We start from the raw sequence: 21,316 nt of genomic DNA on the forward strand, positions 1-21,316 counted from the left end.
ACCTCCTGCCGTGCCCCGGGGCACCCAGAGCCCGTACAGACAGCGCGCGCCCAGCCCAGGGCTCCCGGCAGCCACCCCTCGAGGCAGCACAGGGGCTCCCGGCCCATGGCGACCATTGACTCTGGGCGCTGCAGCGATTCGGGCCTGGCAGCTCTTCAGGGCTGGCCACGTGCAGAGAGGGCAGCAGGCTGGGCAGGAGGGCACCCCACCGGCTGGAGCTCCTTCCCTCCCGTCCTGTGGGCCAGGAGCACTCCCGGGGGCAGCGACTGGCCCAGCCCCAGCCCTGCCCCCTCTGCTGCGCTTGCCTGGTATTTAAGCAGAGCGGCCCACAGGAGGCCCAGCCACGTTCGGGGCAGCGTTGCACCCCCAGGGCTCGGCTAGCCCCTGTCTCAGGGCAGGGCGCTCTGCCCCACTGCGGGAGCATGTGCCTCTCAGACAGCCGGCTGCAGCCGTCCACCCCAGGCAGTTCTGGCATCGGGGCAGCTGGCAGCGCCCAGCGTCGCTCTGCCCTGGAGTCGCCAGGGCGCACGGAGCCAGAGGGGTTCCCAGCAGCCAGGCTCCCCAAGGGGCAGAACTGGCCACCTCTGACCAGGGAGCCTTTGGCCTCCCGTTCCCATCGCAGCCCTGCCTGCGCCCTACACTCCTGCCTGCCAGGATCTGTGCCCCGACCCCCAGGGACATGACGCAGCCGCTGAGGGCGAAGGTTTCTGTCCCTCCCTGCCGCAGGTTCCAGTGGTGTCCTGGGGGGGGAGGGGCGTGCCTCCTCCACCCCACTGAGCAAGGTGCTGCCCGGCCCCAGGCAGCATTGCCCCCACGCCCCTCCGGCTGAGCCCACTTTCAGACAAGCCGAGGACGAGAGCAGGCCCGGGGCCGACGAGCCAGGACGAGTCCCTGACCCCAGAGATGGTGCCCAGCCCAAAGGAGCCCGTCGCTTGCTTGGGTGGTCCCACAGGCAGAGGCAAAACCCTGCAGCGAGGGTGAGGCGGAGGGGGCTCCATGGCCAAGGGGGAGACCCGGCAGGGGCGAGGCTCCAGGCCTGCCCGGGGCGGAGGATGCCGGCTGGACACGGAAGCTGTGCCTGCAGCCGGAAGCCCGGGCTGAGGGCCTGGCAGAAACGCCCGCAACACTGCGGAAGCAGCGCAGGGCGAGGAAGGAGGGGGCTCTGGGAGACGTGTCCAAGCCCCAGGTCACCATGGGAAGGGTCCAGGCTGGGCCTGACACCCGGGCTCGGTGCATGGAGCAGCAGCCCCCACCCCTCCCCAGAGGCAGCCAAGAAACCTCCAGCAAGAGGCTCTATTCCAAAAATAATTTATCCAGGCGATCTTTCATGTGCATTAGAGACGCTATGTACATAAATATTCCTCTCTCTAGCTATGTACAGGGCTGGGTGGGCTGTGGGGGGCGGCTGGCTGGGCCCTGGGCAGGGCACTCCCAGTGCGTGTGTGCACGTACACCTGGCTCCCACCGGCACAGTATCACAAAAATATGGTTAAAAATGACATCAAACAAAACAAGCAGAGTTTCCTGGGCGAGGCCTGTGGGTGGCCCCAGGCAGCCCCACTGGGCACCACGCCCACGCCCCGGGCTGCCCCCCTTGCCCAGGGGCGAACGTGAGTTCACTCTACCCTGCAGAAGGCGGCGTTGGGTTCGGGGCCCAGCTAGCACATTTGGGGGCTGGGCAGCGTGCGAAGGCCCAGGGTGCCCTGACGGCCTGGAGGGCAGACGCCAGCTGGAGGCTGGGGGGCCCATGGAAGTCCCCAGGCCAGCCGAGGCCAACCCCTCACAAGGAGCAGGTCCAGGGGCTGGGATGGAGGGGGCGGGGGCGCCCGTGGCTCAGAGACTCCGGCTGCTCAGCTCTCTCCAGGGCCCTGCGGTGGGGAGGAGGGGAAGTGCCAGAAGAACTGCCTCGTCATTCCCAGCCCCACTGCCAGGCTGTCCAACCCCCAGAGCCAAGGTGCCCTGGGCAGCCACGCCAGTGCCTGGCGGCCCCTCACGTCCTCACGCTGCGGTAGGAGAAGAGGCGGGGAGTGATGGGCAGGGGGTCGTGGGTGAAGACGGAGTCGTCGGAGGAGCAGGTGCTGGTGGTGTCCTCGCAGGAGGGCGAGTACTGCTCGAAGGGCATGGACAGGTCCAGGTACTGTGGGAGGGAAGAGCCGTCAGCATCGCAGGGAGCGTGCCCCCCAGAGACAAGCCAGGAACTCGCTGGCCGCCTTCCTGTGCCACGCACACAGCACCTGCCTGCTCTGCAAACCTACCTCCTCCGAGACAGCTGCCAGGATCTTGTCCAGCCCTTCCACCAGCTGCTTGAAGGTGGGGCGCTGGGAGGGGACAGCATGCCAGCACTCCCTCATCAGCATGTACCTGGCAAGGCAGGGCAGAGCAGAGAGCCGTCAGCCAGAGGAACCCGCCCCCGCCCCCCATGCCAGCGGGCAGCGCGGGTACTCACAGCTCGTGGGTGCAGTTGGAGGGCTTGTCCATGCGGTGCCCTTCCTTCAGCAGCTTGAAGAGTTCTTCCACCGGGATCCCAGGGTACGGGGAGCCCCCCAGCGTGAAGATCTCCCACATCAGAACCCCAAAGGACCACCTAGGAACAGGGCAAGCGTCAGCCCAGCGTGGGGCTCGGACAGGCACCGTGGGCAGGGCACTGTCACTGGAACATCCGCCAGTCACAGGGCCGCGGGCTGGGGGTGCCCGTCTGGCCTCCGTTACGCAGAGAACGGGGCACACTCGACGCCTTGCTGTGTGCACAGTCCCAGCTAGCCCCGGCGGGGGCTGCCCGCGGGCCCGAGGCCCCCAGCCCCCTCACGCCAGGCCCGGCCCCTGGCAGCGCAGCCGGACTCACACGTCGCTCTGGTGCGTGTACACTCTGTCGAACAGGGCCTCGGGTGCCATCCACTTCACGGGCAGCCGGCCCTGCAGGGAGACGAAAAGCCCTCAGCCCACGGCTGCTGCTGTGAGGCGAGACCTCTCCCCGCAACCCTCCCGGCCCTGGGCACCCCCCGGCCCTCCCCCACCCCCATCCCGCCCTCGGCACCCCCCGCCCTTCCCCTCGTCCCACCCCCACCCCTCCCTCGGCACCCCCCGCCCCTCCCCGCAATCCTCCCGGCCCTCCCCTCGTCCCACCCCCACCCCTCCCTCGGCACCCCCCGCCCCTCCCCTCGTCCCACCCCCACCCCTCCCTCGGCACCCCTCGTCCCACCCCCACCCCTCCCTCGGCACCCCCCGCCCCTCCCCACAACCCTCCCGGCCCTCCCCTCGTCCCACCCCCACCCCTCCCTCGGCACCCCCCGCCCCTCCCCACAACCCTCCCGGCCCTCAGCACCCCCGGCCCTCCCCTCGTCCCACCCTGCTCCCCTCCCTCGGCACCCCGCACCCCTCCCAGCCCTCAGCACCCCAGCTGCTCCCCTCGCCCCACTCCCCCACCCTCCCTCGGCACCCCCCACCCCTCCCCTCATCCCACCACACCCCCCTCCCTTGACACCGCCCCACCCTACTCCCCCCCCTCCCGGCCCTCGGCACCCCCGCCCCACCCCGCCGCACTCACGTTGCTGGTCTTTTTATAGTAGTCGATGTGGTGGACGTCCCGGGCCAGGCCGAAGTCTGCGATTTTCAGCACGTTCTCCTCGGTGACCAGCACATTGCGGGCGGCCAGGTCCCTGTGGATGCACTGCAGGGAGGGGGCAGCTCAGGGCCGGGGGGGGGCGCGTGCTGCAGCCCGACACCCTCAGCGGGGGCCTGGCCAAATACGTCTCTCCCACGACCTCCGCTCCAGGGGCCAGGAGCCTCCCGCCCCCCCCGGGCGCTGCCTGAGCCCAGCACCTGCTGCCCCCCAGTAGCTGCCTGGCAGAGCCGGGTCCCAGCCAGGCTCCTGTGATGGGCTGGGGGAGGGGGACGCTCTGGGCCAGGGCGTGTTAACTCTTCAGTGGCCTCCCCCAAGCGCCGTGGCCCAGAGCAGGGAGACGTGTGGGGAGCTGTTCCACTGAGAGTGGTTTGTGCCACGACCTCGGCTATGGGCAACCCCCTGGGTTCCCTGCATTCGACAGCACACAGCCCCCTTTGCCCCCCATAAGGCCCAGCAGAGAAGCTGGAGCAGGCCAGCTGGCTGGGACTTCCCTGATGGCAACCCCCGTCCCTTCCTGCAGGAGGAATGCTGCTCAGTCTGCCGGGAGCCAGGGCCCCCCCATTCCCAGTCAGCGCCCCGGAGCCAGGGCCGCCCCCATTCCCAGCCGGCGCTCCCAGAGCCAGGGCCGCCCCCATTCCCAGCCGGCGCCCCCAGAGCCAGGGCCGCCCCCATTCCCAGCCGGCGCCCCCAGAGCCAGGGCCGCCCCCATTCCCAGCTGGCGCCCCCAGAGCCAGGGCCGCCCCCATTCCCAGCCGGCGCTCCCAGAGCCAGGGCCGCCCCCATTCCCAGCCGGAGCCCCCGAGCCAGGGACGCCCCCATTCCCAGCCAGCGCCCCGGAGCCAGAGCCGCCCCCATTCCCAGCCGGCGTCCCCAGAGCCAGGGCCGCCCCCAATCCCAGCCGGCGCCCCCAGAGCCAGGGCCGCCCCCAATCCCAGCCGGCGCCCCGGAGCCAGGGCTGCCCCCAATCCCAGCCGGTGCCCCGGAGCCAGGGCCGCCCCCATTCCCAGCCGGTGCCCCGGAGCCCCCAGAGCCAGGGCCGCCTCCATTCCCAGCCAGCACCCCCAGAGCCAGGGCCGCCCCCATTCCCAGCTGGAGCCAGGGCTGCCCCCATTCCCAGCCGGAGCCCCCGAGCCAGGGACGCCCCCATTCCCAGCCAGCGCCCCGGAGCCAGAGCCGCCCCCAATCCCAGCCGGCGCCCCGGAGCCAGAGCCGCCCCCAATCCCAGCCGGCGCCCCCAGAGCCAGGGCCGCCCCCATTCCCAGCCGGCGCCCCCAGAGCCAGGGCCACCCCATTCCCAGCCGGCGCCCCCAGAGCCAGGGCCTTACCCTCTTTGACTCCAGATACTCCATGCCACGGGCCACCTGGTAGCCGCAGGAGACCAAGTCCTTGAAGGAGAGCTGCTCCTCGGGCATGGCGCTGACGTCGAAGGTGTAGTCAGGCGTGGGGGGGCGCCGGGCACGCAGGAACTCCCGCAGGTTCCCCTTGGAGGCAAATTCCACCAGCACGTACAGTGGCCCTGTGGAGCCGGACCATCCGGTGGGGCTTAGGGTCGCTGGGGCACCCCTCACCCCCCCGCAAGGCACAACCCCCCTCCAAAGGGTGGCAGCACCCCCCCATCCGCCTCAAGCTCAGTCTGCTCCACCCCCACTTTGAGTTCAGCAGCCCCCCCGACCTCCCAGCAGTCCCGCCCGCCCCAAGCATGGCAGTGAACCCCCCTTCCGTGAATATAAACACCCCCCCCAGCAGCCCCTGCCCGCCCCCGAAGCGTGGCAGCCCCTCACCGTCCTGTGTGCAGACCCCCAGCAGGTTGATGATGTTTTTGTGCTTGTCCATCAGTTTCATCATCTCCATCTCAGAGATCAGGTCGGCCAGGTCCTTGTCTGTGGCGTTGTCTGGGGGAGAGGGAGAAGGTCACTATGCAGGGCAGGGAACCTGCGTACCCGGGGCTCAGCCCTGGGACACTGCCCCGCGCAGCCCCGTTACCTTTGAGCATCTTCACAGCCACAGTAAGAGCTCTGTCCGGCCCGGCTCTGTCCAGCCCATAGGCCTCTGCTCGCACCACCTGGCCAAAGCAGCCTTCTCCCAGGGGCTTGCCCAGCACCAGCCTGCGGAACGGACAGAGACTCCCGTGAGCGGGAGAGGGAGGGGAGGAAGCGTCCCCGGCCCTCCCCACGCACAGCTGTGCGGTGCACGGAGCACACCAGAGAAAATCCAGACCGGCCGGGGGCTGCACCTCCCCTCCTCAAAGCCTGCCTGTGTCCCAGGGCCATGCAGGGAGCCAGTGGCAGGAGGCTGAGAAGCCGGAACGAGCTCTCAGTAAAGCGACCCAGAGCCCATGTCCCAGGGTCATGCAGGGAGCCAGTGGCAGAGGCTGGGGCAGGCCCCGGGTCTCCTGCCCTGCTCCGCTGGGCCCTCGCTCTGTGAATGGCTCTTTGAGGCAAACGATAATCCAGGCCCAGATCTGTCTGTCTGTCTGCCCGGGCCCCAGCCCCAGCCCCCCTGCAGCAGGGCAGTGCTAGGTGATCTGTCACCATGCCTGCCTTCGCGCGGCCCTGGGGCCTGCCGAGAGCAGCGCAGGGCCCTACTTGTCTCGGGGGAACTCCCACGTGGAGTCCAGCGGCAGGTCAAGCTCCAGGACCCCGGCCAGCATCGGGGTGCAGCTGGACGAGAGGCGGGTGACGCGCATCAGGGACGTGCTGGACTTTCCTGAGCAGCTTGAGTCCAAGGAGAACTGAGGGAGAGCCCAAGAGACCCGCTGTCACCACCAGGCCAAACCGGGGAGCGCTGGGGGGAGAGGTTGTTTGCAGTGCAGGGAACAGCCCCGGAGCTGGGGGAGAAGAGACTGCAGTGCAGGGCATGGTTGGAGGAGGGGCAGGAGAGAGGGAGGAAGGGGTTGCCGTGCAGGGCACGGCTGGGCAGGGGAGTGGGGGGAAGGGGTTGCAGGGCACGGCTGGGCAGGGGAGTGGGGGGAAGGGGTTGCAGGGCACGGCTGGGCAGGGGAGTGGGGGGAAGGGGTTGCAGGGCACGGCTCGGCTCGGCGGAGGAGAGGGGGGAAGGGGTTGCAGGGCACGGCTGGGCTCAGCGGGGGAGAGGGGGAAGGGGTTGCAGGGCACGGCTGGGCTCAGCGGGGGAGAGGGGGAAGGGGTTGCAGGGCACGGCTGGGCCGGGGAGAGGGGGGAGCGGTTGCAGGGCACGGCTCGGCTCGGCTCGGCGGGGGAGAGGGGGGGAAGAGGTGCATCGCAGGGCACGGCCGCAGCGGGAGGTTGCAGCCAGGCGCAGGGCAGGGCAGTACCATGCACACACCGCGGCCGGGCCCTCGCCCTGCAGACTCAGCAGAGGGCTGTGCCCAACGCGCAGTGTCCACGATCTGCTGGGGGCTCGCAGGCCCCCCATGCCCCGGACGTACCTGTCTGATGAGCGGGAATTTGGAGAGCTTGTGAACGGCCATGGGCTCCAGGGGCTGTTTGCTGGGCTGCGTCTGCATGCGGCACAGCACCACGATGACGGCAGCCATGGCCACAGCCAGGGAGCCTGACGTGTAGATGACGATGTCGGTGTACTTGGTCTCGGGGGCCTCCACCTCCCGCCCCAGCTCCTCTGCTGGAGAGCGAAGCCAGTGAGCCTGGGCCCTGCTCCGCCCCGCACACCCGGGGTCTCGGCAGGTGGGGACCCTGCCATGGCCGGAGCTCTCCCAGCCCCCCAGCCTTACCTGGCAGCACGGTGAGCCAGGCTGACTGGTAGGACAGGCCGATGGAGTTCCCGGCCAGGCAGGTGTATTCCCCAGCATCCTCCCTGGAGACATTGTGCAGGTGCAGCACCTCCACCTCCGAGCTGTTAATGTCGGCTGTCTGCGGGGGTCAGAGCCGCAGCATCAGGGCCCAACCCCACACACGGGCCCTGGCCTCCTCCTCAAGCTGGGCTGCAGGGCAAAGGGGCCCCAGCGGGCAGCTGATTCTTTCCCATGGCGGTGGGGCGCTGAGCTCCATGGACCCAGGCTGAGCCTGCCCGGCCAGAGCCCCTAGAGGATACCTTGCTGCCCCTAGGTCTGGGACTCCTCCCACTGCTCCCCGCCCCCAGGCTGCCTCGAGTCCCACCGGGGCCCTGGGGGCCACGTGCGGCCCAGAGAGCCAGCGCCCTGCACCAGGAGGGGATGGCCCGGGCAGTTACCTTGAGCACTTGGACGTAGGGCACCCCGTCGGGGCCGAAGCTGCTGCCGTTCACCTCGATGTGTCTGAGCCACTGGATGTGGGGCTGGGCGTCGCTGTACACCTTGCAGAAGAACTCCACGTCGCTGCCCACCACCGCCGTGGTGTTGGCAGGCAACCCAGCCTGCAGGATGGGCCTGTGCGGGGACCTCTCTGCCGGGAGGGAAGAAGAGAGCAGCATCGCCCAGCTGGACAGCCTGCAGCAGGGCCGACTCTGCTCCGCACGCGCCATGCGCCAGCCGCCGCAGGGGGCCCCGGCCAAGTGGGCAGAGCAGGGCACTAGCAGGCAGGGCACCTGGTTTGTGTCACCAACTCCCTCCATGCCCTGGGGCGGTCACAGCCCCTCTGTACCTCTTCCCCAGGGGTCAGACGGGAGCCCCCTCCCTCCCCCGCTGCAGCACCCAGCTGCTCACTCAGGTCAGAGCATGTCTCTTGCCTGTCTGTCCACCTCCCTCCTCGCCCTGGCGGCTGACTCTCCTCTACCATTACCCATGGCTGCCGCAGACACCTTGCCAGCCCAGCACCACCGCCTGGCCGGGAATTCCTCCAGGCCCGCAGCAGCCAGAAGAGGAGGGCCAGAGAGGGGCGGGAGGCAGGTCCTGGCTGGGGGTTAGTTGCTTTCATTTGATGCCAGGACCCAGATGATCCCCAACGCGCTGTGAAGTTTTGGGATCAGTGACCCTGCACCCAGGCGTCTGGTCTGCTCCCAGGCTGCATGGGGACGGCCCCTGACAGGGACACAGACCCCTCGTTCGTGTTCCCTCGTTAGTACAGCCCCCGTTAGTCTGCACCAGGCAGCACTTGAATGGGGAAGTCCTAGAGTCAGTGTCCCCTCCTACTGCTGTGAGCCAGGGCTGCCCTGGCACAGGGAAAGGCCTCACCTAACACGTCCAGCAAGTAGCTGTACCAGATGCTGCCAGCCTGGTTCTCCACCAGGCAGGTGTAGTTCCCCCGGTCGGAAGGCACCACGCTCTCCATGACCAAGCTCCAGTGCTGGGGCCGGAGCTGCAGAGAGATGGGGACACAAGCACCAGGTGAGGGGAGGCAGACGGCACCCGGTGCCCAGCAGAGCCCCCCATGGAGCCGGCAGGCAGAAGCCTTCCCCTTATCCCGGAGGGCTCGGCTCAGAGGCAGCGCCTGGTTACAGGAAGCTCTGATCTCAGCCAGAGGCCTCCAGGGGACCGGGGAAGAGCCCAAGGGAGGAGAGGTAACAGCTCCGATTGGCTCCCTGGGATCACGCTTACCCGAATCCCGCCGATGCGGTGCTCCCCCCGGAACTCCCGCCCGTTCTTTAGCCAGCGGATGGTGGGGCTGGGACTCCCCGACGCCGGGCAGCGGAACTTGACGGTGTTTCCCGCAGGGACAGCATACAGCTTCTTATCCATCCGGTGAGGCTGCGTCCAATACGGGGCTGAGGAAGACATCGCACGATTGACGGCCATTAGCCCCGGGGTCGGGAGACGTTCCCAGTGCCAAGCACCAGGGCTTGGAGAGTGCACGGCGCTGTGCTCAGGGACCCAGCCCATCCTGCGGCGAGGCCGTGCTCCAACTCCTCCAAACCTCCTATGTATCGAACCCTGGGGCAGCAAGGAAGAGGCCTGCAAAGCCATCCGGCAGGTGCAGCAGCACTCCCCCAGCACTGCCCTCTGCCCCAGGCACAGAGCGTAACCCGGGAACCCTGGGCAGCTGAGCACAGGCCAGGACATGGCCCCGTCCAGCCGCCTGCCGTGGGTGACACATAGAGGCTGCCAAGCACATGGGGGCTGATGGGAGGGGCACAGCAATGTTCCTGCAGAGAAAGAGGCGTACGGGCAGGGTGCCCTGCACTCCTGGCAGCTTGAATAACCCAACACCAAACTCCTTTTCCCTCGTCTCTTGCTCCAGCAGAGCTGGGGGCTCAGGACAGCCCCTGCCATGCAGGCAGCTAGCCCCGGGACTGACCTCTGCGGTAAGTGGGCTCCTCGTTTGAATCACCGAGGGACCTGTCCCCGTTGCTGTCTTCGTCATCATCACCTGAGGCCAGCGAGTCTGAAGGAAAGTGTTACAAGAGGGGTCACATTCCTGCTGCCGGGGAGCTCCCGGCTACTCCAGCCCCAGTTCTTTGGGGTGGGGCAGGGCACTGGCTTTGGAGAGTGTACCCAGCTACTCCAGACCAAGCAGGGGACGCTGCCAGGAGCGGGGCAGGAGCACTGGCTGGCTTGGGGAGTGCGGGTGGGGGGGGAGCGTTCCCAGGTAGGCTGATCCTGGGCTCTCCCAGCAGGGGGTGCTGCGGGGAGTGGGGCAGGACGGGCCCACCTGCCCGGGGCTCTCACCCACAACGGAGATGGTGAAGTTGTGCAGACTCTGGCCAGTGTCTTGCACCCGGCACACATAGAGCCCCGAGTCCTCGTAGGCGACCTCGGCAATCTCCAGCGTGCGCTGCCAGATGCGGACGCGCCCGCCTGGGAAGAGCTGCTTGGCCTCCTTGTACCAGGCGACGTCCAGGCTGTGGTTGGCATCGCAGTGAAGCTTCAGCACGTGGCCGGGGTCCAGCAGGAGGTGCTCCTCCTCCGTCTCCAGCAGGCGGCTCTCAAACAGCGCTGCCCAGCACAGAGGGGACACAGCTGAGCGCCAGGGCCCGCAGGCAGCTCATCCCTCCACAGACAAGCTCAGCAGCTCTGTTGGCTGCGGGGGCTCCCCCAGCTCCCCACCACACTGACACCCTGCGGAGAGGCCAGCCATGGGCCGGGGCAGCCAAGTGGGACCTCTGCCCCAGGCAGGCCCCAAGCAGCTGCTCCTTCCACCCTCTGCAATGGACAAGCCAGGGCAGATGGGGGCAGCGTGTCCTGCGGTGGCATTTCCAAGCACGTGAGGAGCCACAGGCAGGAGCATGGACCCTGCCCTGGGCAGACAGCCCAGAGATAAGAGGCTTTAATCAGCAGCCACTGGTTGGCATGGACTTACTGCTGCCCCCGGGCCCCACACACAGCCAGCTGACGAGCCCAGGCCACATGGCCTGCTCCCTCCTCTCCGCAGCGCTCCAAGGCCAGGGCCTGGGCCCCTGTGTGGCCAGCACAGGGTAGGTGTTGGGGGCTGGTTTTCTGGATCCTAGAGCCAGGCTGCCCGTGGCATTGGCTCCCCTTTCCAGAGGCCCTTGGCATGGGGCATGCCCAGCATTAACACTGGGGGCCAAGGGCCCAGGATCCCCACTCAGGGCGGGTGCCATCACCCCCTGCCCGCAGCCTTCTCCCATTGACAGCACCCCCGATCTCCTGCTGCAGAGCCTCCTCGCGTTCAGCCGAACCCCCAGCCCAGCTCTCTGCACCGGCCCTGCCGAGAAGGGAGCTCTGCACGTGCCCCCTCCCGGCCTCCAGGGCACCCAGACAGAGACATCCCTCAGCTGGCTGCTTGACAGGCTCCCAAATGGACCCCTCAGGCAGCCAGGGACTGCGGCTCCTCCCCCGCCAGCCCCTCTTCCCGTCTGACCTCCAGCGGGGCCCATTTTCTTCCCCTTCCCATGCTCTGCCTGGGCCCAGCCCCGGCCCCCTTGGCAGGGCTGAGGAGAGCACTGGTGCAGCAGCCAGCACATGGGAGCAGCATTTAGCCCCCCCGCCCCCTCCCCAGCGCTGCCAGGGCTGGGGCGGGAGGGCTCCCAGCTGGGAATGGCCAGCGGGAGTGACAGGTTTTCACACTTAGCTGCCTCCAGCACTTCCCGCAGCCTGTTTGTCTAACCTGGATTTGAACCGTAATTGCTCTGGTGACACCCCCGCAAAGCAGGGCCATGGGAACCTGGCGGGCGGGCACTCCCCCACCCCACAGCTCGCTGCACCATGGCCCCACCCAGCCCCTCTCTTGCTGCCCCTGACTGGCCCTGACCTTGCCGGAGTTCTCTCAGCTGATCTCCAGACCGGACACCACCTATCCCCTCTGAAGGGCCCTGCCCATCCCCGGCCAGGCGCTGCTCTGTTCGGCTGCCTGCCCCCTCACGGCACGCCAGAGGGGGGCGAGGGGGATTCCCTCCCACCCCGACCAGCTCCTGGCTCCTGCTAGCCCTGCAGAGTGAGGGGAGTGAGTCCGTTCTGCCCCAGGCGTGGTGACTGAGAACCCTTAGGGCTGCAGATGAGGAGAGGGAAGAAGGGGCCAGATGTCAAGGGTCTGCGGGGCTGGCTGCTTTGTGTGTAAATGGAGCAGGTTTGATCTGGAGTCAGAGCCAATGAGAGCTGACCCCAAGTCCCCCAGAACCACACTTTAACCAGGACGCGTCCTGAACAAAGCCAGAGAATCCATAACGAGTGTCTCCAGCTGCCGGCCTGGCTCACTCCACTGCAGGGCCAGGGCCAGGGCCTTGCTCGGGCAGACCCAGGAGATGGGGTGGGAGGGAGGTTTTATCATTCAAGCAGTTTCTCCATCAGCTGCTGGCTTGGGGCTCAGTGGCTGACACCAGATCACAGCCTGAGAGCAGAGTTATCAGGAGCCTGAACCCGCCCACAGCCCGCAAGACAAATAACCCGCAAGACAAATAACCGCTCCAAAGCCAGCTGCCAGGTCTGAGGCGAAAGGGCTCCTCTTGGCCCAGCCTCGAGGAGCCAGACTCTGGGCCCCTGGGGAAGGGCCAGGGCCAAACGCTCCATTAGCTGAGGGCTTTGAAAAGCCAAGTCGGTGCCCCCTGAGCTGAGGTCTCTGGCTGTTACCACAATACTAACTAACCCTCCGTCCTGTGAGGGTCTCACTGGGCACCTCCCAAGCACCACCCAGGAACCAAGCACCAATCAAGCTGCTCGGAAGTCCCCGGCATCCTACGTGGGCTACTCAGCCGAGCGCCAGGAGAAAGACAGAAAAACCTCAGCAAAGCTGCCCAGCTGTGCCCCACGCCTGGCTGGAGCACAGTGCGACCCCCATAGCGCTGAACTGCACCATCTGTCTGCACCGGGCCTCGTGCAACAGGAGCCGGCCTGGAGCCTGCGGCCACTGGAGCCTGCGGCCTGCGGCCACTCGATACTCGTGGTGGTACCCGCCTCTGAGCAGCGCCTCCCCGTGCTGGGCACACACTCCGTGCCACCGCCCCGGTCTTGCACACGCCTGTGTGCCATGCACACCTACCCGCACGGCCCCAGGCCCGAGTGCTAAGAACTAGGCTGGGACTCCAGCTATTTCCCCCTGCTCCCGGCAGCTCTGCGGGCTCCCAGGCTACCCCGGTCCTTCCTCCCAGCTCCCCTCACCCCCGGGCTCTGTCCTGCCTGCGCCAGGCCCCTCTCTGGCCTTTCATACCTGGCTCCATTGTCCTTCCTGGGGAAGCAGCTGCTTGAGCTCCTGTTGTCACCGCTGCCAGGAGGCTCAGCAGGGCACAGGGCAGTGGCTGCATCTTCCTGCCCTTCCTTTCCTGGCTCAGCCTTGAGCCCTCACAGCCTGAAAACACAGGGCCAGAGAGAGCCACTTACCCTGCCGCGGCCACAACCTGCTCGCACCCCGAGTGTTCCAGCCCCCGGGGAACCCCCAGAGCCTCAACCCCTGCCGCAGGGGGGCAATGCAGACTCCCCACCACGAGCTGAGCTGTTAACCCCTTCCATTCGGCTCCATCCGGAGCGGGCAAGGGCCTGGAGGGAGGGTGTGGGCCCAAGAGGACCCCTCCACCCTTCCTGCAGGGGGCTGGCAGCATTTGGCCCCCAGGCAGGGGTGTGCCAGCCTGGCGGACACTGCTCTCCCAGAGCTACTTCAGAACAGGGTCAGCGCGGGCGGAGCAGGGATCCAGGAGCCAGTGGGAGGGCAGGGGGCTGCCTCGGTGTCCTGGACACCCTGGGACAATCCGAGTTATCCCAGCAGGAAGGAGGGTGCGGCTGGGGGGGGAAGAGTCACCCCATGGAGCTGGCTCCAGCCAAGGCTGGGAGAACCAGGCGCTTCCAGGAGACAGGGTCCCCTCCACCACCAGTCAGGGCATGGGACCGGGGCTGCGAGATCGCACTGGTGACCGCTCCCCCCACTGTCTCCCCATCCCCTGCCCCGTCACAGCGCTGGGCGCAGGCAGGGCGCGGGGGAACCAGCCCAGCCCAGCCCCGGCCGCTCCCTCCAGCCAGCACCAGCCCGGACTCGCCCCCAGCCCACCGGCCACTGCGGGAACAAGGGCTGCCCGCCCCCCGGTTCCACTGCCCCTGGCCGGGCAGGCTGGGCGCGCCTGGGGGCTCCCCGTGTCTGGGTGGGGTGACCGGGGAGCAGGGGCGCCGAGGGCCAGGGAACCAAACTCAGACCCTAGATGTGATGGAATCGCCGGGGGGCAGCGCCCCCCCGCACCCAGGTTCCAGCGCCCATGGGGGGAGCCGCGGGGCGGCCGGCCAGTTTAATGGTTAATCTGCCTGACAAAGGCTTCCAGCGCCCGGCGCGGCTGGTCACAGATTTACAGACCCCGTTGCTGCAGGACACGGGCAAAGTCCGCCGGCCCCGCCCGGGCTCCCGGGGAGCTCCCCGCTCAGCAGCTCCCGGCCCCCGGAGCGGAGCTCAAGCAACCGGCACAAGAAAGTTTCCCTTTTCTGCTGCCCCCGGGCGAGTCCAGCGGTCCCGGGGTGCCCGCCCGCCCTGCCACCAGCCCCCCTCCAGCCCCCGGCCCCCCACCGCTCCCTGCCACCAGCCCCCGGCCCCCCTCCGGCCCCCCACCGCTCCCTGCCACCAGCCCCCTGCCACCAGCCCCCTGCCACCAGCCCCCGGCCCCCCACCGCTCCCTGCCACCAGCCCCCCTCCGGCCCCCCACCGCTCCCTGCCACCAGCCCCCGGCCCCCCACCGCTCCCTGCCACCAGCCCCCGGCCCCCCACCGCTCCCTGCCACCAGCCCCCGGCCCCCCACCGCTCCCTGCCACCAGCCCCCTGCCACCAGCCCCCGGCCCCCCACCGCTCCCTGCCACCAGCCCCCTGCCACCAGCCCCCGGCCCCCCACCGCTCCCTGCCACCAGCCCCCGGCCCCCCTCCGGCCCCCCACCGCTCCCTGCCACCAGCCCCCTGCCACCAGCCCCCGGCCTCCCACCGCCCCCTGCCACCAGCCCCCGGCCCCCCTCCGCCCCCTGCCACCAGCCCCCGGCCCCCCACCGCTCCCTGCCACCAGCCCCCGGCCCCCCACCGCCCCCTGCCACCAGCCCCCGGCCCCCCTCCGCCCCCTGCCACCAGCGCCCGGCCACCAGCCCCCGGCTCCCCGACCCCTCACCGCCGCCGGCTCCCCGCTGCGGGGCTCTAGGGCCGGGCTCCATCCCTCCGCATCCCGGAGGCTCGGGAAGGGGCCGATCCTCTCCCGCGGTGCCGCGCTGGGGGTCTGGGCTGGAGTTGCCGGGAGCCCCTTGCGCGCAGCCGGGCTGGTTCCTTCCCCCGGGCGCCCTGGCCGCGCTCTGCAGCTCCCGGCGCCGGCTCCCCGCCTCTGGCGGCAGCGCAGGAGGGGCCGCTGGGCGTGTGGAGCGCAGCGCTCGGGTTACACCGCGCCAACAATGGGCCGCCCCCGCCCCGCCCCTGCTCAGGCTCGGGTCAGCCGCATTCCTGCCCCGGGGCGGCCTTGGGGACCGAGCCCTGCTCCCTGCGGGCCTGGGGGAGCTGCAGCCAGCAGGGAACGGGGCTACCCTGCGGGGTCCTAGCCCAGCCAGGCAGGGAGGGATGGGGAGCACGGCCCCTGTGCAGGGACCTGTCGCTGGGGGGAGGCACTGCTTCCCCAGCCCTGGCTGCACCGCACCGCCTGCCAGGAGCCTTTCTCCCCTGCTGCCATGGATGGGGTGAGCGGGGCACTGGACTAGATAACCTTCTGAGGTCCCTCCCAGTCCTATGATTCTTCTGCCCTTTGCCCACCCCTTCCCAGAGTGTGCAGAGAGCATACCGCATTGACACAATGCACCCTGGTCTGTGGAACTCACTGCCACAAGATCTCAGATCACAAGAGCCTGGCAGGGCTCCAAAAGGGATCTGGTGTTTAGGCGGAAACATGCAGAGGGACAGACCCCACTGGCTTCAGACCTTTAACTCACTAGCTGAGCGAGCAGCTTGCTGGGGGCAGGCTGGGGTAGAACTGCAGGCTCAGGACCATTCTCACCTGGGCAGGCCAGAGGGGGGTTAGATCATCCTGTCTGACCTGCATCACGCAGGCTGGAGAACCTCCCCCCATCCACCCCGTGGTTTGTGTGTGGAGCCCAACAGCTTGGGCATGGGACTGGGGCAGATCTCGGAGAGCCCGTCTGGATGGATGCCAAGACCCCAGGCGCAGGAGAATCCATCCCGTCCCATGGCAATTCCCATGGCTAGTCACCCTCCTCTGGAAAATCGCGTCTTGCGTCCCTTGGAACTTCCCTGCCTTTGTCTGGGACCTGGCAGAGCCCAGTTGTGCTAGGCCCTACGTAAACATGTCAGTGGCGGGTCCCTGCCCAGAAGAGTTTCCAGTCCACAGGTTTGTCTCCAGGGGAACCATTACCAGGGGAACCGCAGCAAAGTATGGTCAGGCCACAGACAGAGCGCTCCACACCCAGAGACACACCGGAGCGCTCCACACCTGGGGACACACCCAGGGACACACCAGAGTGCTCCACACCTGGGGACACACCCGGAGACACACCCGGAGACACACCAGAGTGCTCCAAACCTGGGGACACACCGGAGCGCTCTGTGCTATCCCCACCCAAGCGCAGCGAGGCCAGGACAGTTCCCCACGTGCACAAGCTCTAAATATGAATGGAGGCCACCAGCCACTAGGACAAACTCCCCAGGGCCACGAGGAGTCTCTGTCCCTCAGTGGCATCAGAGCCAGGTTGGTGCCTTCCTGGAAGATGCTTTAGCCAAACCCAAGTGACTGGGCTCAAAGCAGGGGAAAGGGGGTGAACCCCCCCGGCCTGTGCTAGGAAGGAGTGCAAACGATGGTGGTCGGATGGCTCCTTTTGCCCTTAAGCTCTATGAATAAGAGACCCCAGGTGGGTACAAGAGCCAGACAGAAGGACACAAGGAAGTGAGCTGATGCAGGTGGTCTCAGCCTGCCCAGCCCTTGCGATGTGCTCTGTAGATATCACGGCAGGGGAGCGGGGAAGGCATAAGGGCACATGCAGGCTGATGCAGAGGGCAACACCCAGTGCCTTTCCTGACCCGCCCCACCGGGCTTGATTAAATCTCCCAGGACCCAAACAAACTCACATTCCAAAGGGATCTCAGCGACCCGCCCCCATCCAGCTGCATGTTATCTTCCCCCGCCACCGGGCATTTCAAACTGGGCTCTGCCTCCTGCCTCAGGGCCCTGGCCCTGCTTTCAGCTGCATATCAATGGCCTTAGTCTGGCCGTGTGCTGGCTCCTGGCCCGCAGGTATCTGTGGCCTTTGTGTCTGCTCTGTGTTAGCCCAACACATTAATGACTGTGGGGCCTGGGGCCGAGGGCCCTCCCTGCTGCATGGGGCAGAACCGCTACTCCACAGGCCAGACTGGGCCTTTTGATATGCAAACCCCACCGGTCTCGAAGTTTGCCTGGACTAGGGGACCGGACACCTGAGGGCCGCCCCAGCCCCCAGCCCAGCCCCTGGGCTCCACAGGGACGGACGGCCTAAGAGGGGAACTGCTGCAGTATCCTTGTCCCTTCTCCTTTCCGGGCTCCGATCATGAATAGGAAGACGGCTGCAGTTTCTGTGCTGGCCTGGCTCAGTGCTGCTCCATCCCCCCCACCTTACGCCCCCTGCACTGCCCCAGGGAACGAAAGTCACCGAGCACCAGGAACAGGGTCTAGCTCCTCCTGTGGGACCAAGCCGGGTGGCCACTTGGCCTGCTCTGCCCTGGCCAGCGTAAGCGGCACAGCTGTGTGGCCGGTGCGGGTCACAGTGACCCCGCGATGCCAGCTGCACCCGAGGCAGCTGCAGTTACCCCGATCCAGGCACGTAGAAATTGGCTTCGGCCCTTCTCTCCCCGCGCAGCCGTGCCCACACCGGTACAGCTGTATGGGGAAACCTGCCAGTGCAGGCTCTAGGCAGAGAGAGGTGCCCCCCGGCCCTGTCTTCTCTAGAGGGGTCCGTGTGTGGTGACCCCCCAGGGCCGCGGCAAGGAGCCCCATGTCAGGGCCGGGAGAGCTGCGGCTTGGTTAACCATGAGGGGCCTGCCCCTGGAGGCCTGTTTAACCCTTCAAGGGAGTCTCTCCAGTGAGGTCCTGGAGTTGTGGGAGGAGTTTGATGTCAGCTCCCCCTCGCCCCAGCCCCCGCCAGCCTCCCCTGGAGTGAGCTGAAAGGTACCAGCCCGACAGCTTTACGGCAGCTAAGTCCCGGGTCCCTGACCTGACGGCACATGCCACAGCCACGCAGCGGTTCCCCAACGCGGGCACCAGACGTATTCTGTTCAAAAAGGCCCCCCACGCGCCGGTTCCCTGACCACTTTTACCTGCAGTTATTGCTGTAGCATAGGCAGGGCCCTGTGCCCCTCCTGCAGCTATGACCCCCCCCCATGACATCCTACGGGTCACACAAGCCCAGAGACACACACCCACTGCCCACACTGCACACACACCCAGAGACACACACCCACTGCACACACACCCAGGGACACACACAGAGGCACAGACTGCACATACACAGAGATACACACAAAGACACAAACACACACACAGAAACACACACAGAGACACCCCCACACACACACAATTTGCAGGGATGAGCAAGCTGCTGTTTGCCATATTGGACCCCTATACCATAGCCTCGCTTCTGGCAGCCCGAGCCGGAAGGAGCCCTGCCCAGGCTGGTGCTTGGCTGGGCGTGAGCACAGGGCTCGACAGGAGCAAGGCCTCCTTTTAATTTATTACTGAGGCACGGAAAGGGGAAGTGATTTGCCCAAGCTCACCGGATGGGGCCGGGAACAGACCCCAGCTCTCCTGACTCCTGGCCCAGCGCCCTTCCTTGGACCCAGCGTCAGAGCCTACCTTGGCGCTATCCGTGGGGAGCAGGTTCAGCTGCCGGTTTGATCTGCCCGTTCACTGGGCCCAGCCTGGGAACTTAGCTCTCTTTGTGTGACCCTGCAGAAACGACGACATATCTGCTCTGCACTGAGGCCTTTTCAGACTGCTGCTTCTTTGGGATACTGGGGAGGTGGGCGGGGAAATAGGACATCATGCTTTTCTGTTCAAGGTATTTTCAACCCAGGAAAATAGAAACAAATGAGAGTTAAAATGTGTATGGAATCCAAAGTGCTGGCTGGGCGGGTTTAGTCCTATGCCTCAGCTGAGAAGCGTCCTTTCCCGTTGGATTTTTCTCATTTCTTTGGGCTGTGTCCCTACGGCCGGGCGACTCCGCGTGATGGGCAGGCCGGGCTGCGTCCCCTACGGCCGGGCGATTCCGCGTGATGGGAGGCCGGGCTGCGTCCCCTACGGCCGGGCGACGCCGCGTGATGGGCAGGCCGGGCTGCGTCCCCTACGGCCGGGCGACTCCGCGTGATGGGCAGGCCGGGCTGCGTCCCCTACGGCCGGGCGACTCCGCGTGATGGGCAGGCCGGGCTGCGTCCCCTACGGCCGGGCGACTCCGCGTGATGGGCAGGCCGGGCTGCGTCCCCTACGGCCGGGCGACTCCGCGTGATGGGCAGGCTGGGCTGCGTCCCCTACGGCTGGGTGACTCACAACATTCATTTTACTTCCATTTTCTCCGTTACTCACTGTAAGAGCCAGGACGTAACAGTGCTGGATTCCACGCGAGGCAGCAACGCAGAGGGATGATCCAGGTCCTTAACGACAGTATGAATCCCCCGGTTAATGTGTGTGCAGCTCCTGGCACAAGGAGTGGGTGTCTCAGTGCTGAGTGTTACTCCAGATAGTGGTTATACACCCAGCAGTGCTCGGTCCTGGGCAGACAAATCAAATATGCAGCCCCTGCCCCAGATCGTTCACTGTCCGGAGCCAGACACAAGTGGACACAAAGCCGGGGGGGGGAGGAGGGAGGTTCCAGCAGGCGCCAGCAGGCGAGGCGACATGGCACCGTTTCGTACTTGTGTCGATTGCTCCAAACTCATAACGCCTGCGTCCCCGTGAGGCTGGGCGTGAGCCGACACTGCTGATCAGTATCTGAGACCAGCCGGGCTGGGAGTGCCTGGGAAACTCCTCCCCTGGTCCACATAGGCTCGTCCTTACTGAGGTGCCGGGAGATAATAATCAAATGCCAAGGGCACCAGGGGGCCTGGCCCCTCTCCCTTCACCGAGCTCTTGCGTGCCCCAGCTCATGCCTCCTCCCGGCTGCAGGCCCAGGCAAGCGGGAGGGGCAGTGCCCTGCCAAGGATGCCGCCTGCGAGCCTGGCTGCCGGGGAATTCTCCGGGTGCTACCTCCTGCCCCCCTCGCTAGCCCAGTGTCCACATGGCAGAGGCAGCTCGGTGGCTAATTGCTGGTCAATTAGCTGAGTCATTATCACTGCCAATGCCATAAAGTGGCTGTGACCCTCATTAGGAGCCCATTAGAGACTCTCATAAACTCTGGAGCAGGGAGCTCGGGCTTTAAACAGCCCTAATCCCACCAATAAGCACGCCTGCTTCCTGTCACAGCCGCGGGGGCTGGGGCGCTGGGCCCAGCTTTGTGGGGGCAGGGCAGTGAATCAGCAGGGGTCCCTCCCTTCCCCTCTGTGTCCCCAGGACACAGCACTGCCCTGCTGCCTGTCTAGCCTTGGCGTGATCTCCTCCTGCAGGGCAGGTCAGGAGCTCTAACCTGTAGGGGAGAAACCTGCCTATGGATCTCCCTAGTATAGACAGGCCACGGCGCCCAGCCACGGCAGCCCCTCCCTGCACCCTCACTCGCCCCCCGAGCCTGTGAGAGGATGTGCTCAGCCCAGGCACTGGGCGGGGAGGAGAGCAGATTTTTGCTGATCCTTGGAGCTTTCTTTGCTCTTCTGGGTATTTTCTCTCTTGGGGCTGCTGCAGCAGGGCTGGGGAGGTGAGGGTGGTGCGGGGGCTCCCTGGGCACCCCTCCACATACAGGCTGCAGAACAGCAGAGTTCTGTGTTTGCTGCCCGGTGTTGCTCCCTGCCCCCCACCTCGCGACTTCCAGCTGATAGCAGGACTCAGCGGGAACGCTCCTAACGCCGCTAAGTGGGGGCGCAGTGCAGACGAGGCCACGCCCTGCCAGGCATGGCACCAAGATCCTGAGGCCTGGACTTTGCCAGGGGCTTCCTCGCGGCCCCTAGATTCCCAGCTCCGGAGGCCAGCAGAGCCTGTGAGTAGGCGGCTGTGCTGCAGAGCGCAGGCCACGGGCCGACCCCCCGTGGGCCCTGGAGCCGGGGCCTAGGGGCTGCTGGGCGAGGGGCTGGTTCCCGTGACAGAGATCATGTCAGTAAACTCCTAACGGGGGCTTCCTTCATGGGAGCAGGGGGTCAATGCCGCAGCCGTTAGTCACTGTCCTACGGACCCTCCCTGCAGCATGGGCCCTGGGCGGGGTCCCTCCGTAACTGCTCTCTGCAAGCGCTGAGCCCAGCGCCCGGCACCCCAGCCATCCGCACAGGGAAAAGGCAACCGAGGCGGAAAGTAATGCCCCCACCTGCACCCCCTGCGCCCAAGGAGGCACTG

The 21,316-nt window shown here is 66.9% G+C and overlaps 1 protein-coding gene across 3 annotated transcripts; it reads right to left on the reverse strand.

The window, feature by feature from the left end:
• Positions 1-1,292: 1,292 nt before the first annotated feature.
• On the reverse strand, positions 1,293-18,885 carry FGFR4 (fibroblast growth factor receptor 4). 3 transcript variants are annotated; one of them, XM_084636989.1, is made up of 18 exons: positions 18,701-18,885; positions 13,075-13,212; positions 10,140-10,406; positions 9,769-9,855; positions 9,072-9,238; positions 8,709-8,832; positions 7,790-7,980; positions 7,332-7,470; positions 7,029-7,222; positions 6,208-6,353; positions 5,606-5,727; positions 5,404-5,514; positions 4,948-5,138; positions 3,545-3,667; positions 2,843-2,913; positions 2,447-2,584; positions 2,256-2,361; positions 1,293-2,137 (listed from the first exon to the last, which is right to left on the reverse strand). In XM_084636989.1, the coding sequence occupies exons 2-18, from the start codon at positions 13,166-13,168 to the stop codon at positions 1,991-1,993; spliced, it is 2,418 nt and encodes an 805-aa protein (XP_084493115.1). In that variant the 5' UTR covers positions 13,169-13,212; positions 18,701-18,885; the 3' UTR covers positions 1,293-1,990. The 3 variants fall into 3 exon arrangements, with proteins under 3 accessions (XP_084493115.1, XP_084493114.1, XP_084493113.1); XM_084636988.1 differs by lacking the exon at positions 18,701-18,885 and adding an exon at positions 14,993-15,230 and having other exon boundaries at positions 7,029-7,219; XM_084636987.1 differs by lacking the exon at positions 18,701-18,885 and adding an exon at positions 14,993-15,228.
• Between the last annotated feature and the right edge of the window lie 2,431 nt (positions 18,886-21,316).

The sequence above is a fragment of the Lepidochelys olivacea genome, assembly GCF_965140295.1.
Source record: "Lepidochelys olivacea isolate rLepOli2 genome assembly, chromosome: 8".
NCBI lineage: Eukaryota > Metazoa > Chordata > Testudines > Cheloniidae > Lepidochelys > Lepidochelys olivacea.

Bases quoted from the DNA above. Each gene is read 5' to 3' on its own strand.
- FGFR4 (XM_084636987.1), bottom strand. From the start codon at position 15,035: ATGGAGCCCGGCCCTAGAGCCCCGCAGCGGGGAGCCGGCGGCG. The intron at 9,239-9,768 runs GTCAGTCCCGGG...TGTCTTCCTCAG, and splicing joins GGAGCCCACTTACCGCAGAG to CCCCGTATTGGACGCAGCCT. The intron at 2,914-3,544 runs GTGAGTGCGGCG...GTCTCCCTGCAG, and splicing joins ACTATAAAAAGACCAGCAAC to GGCCGGCTGCCCGTGAAGTG.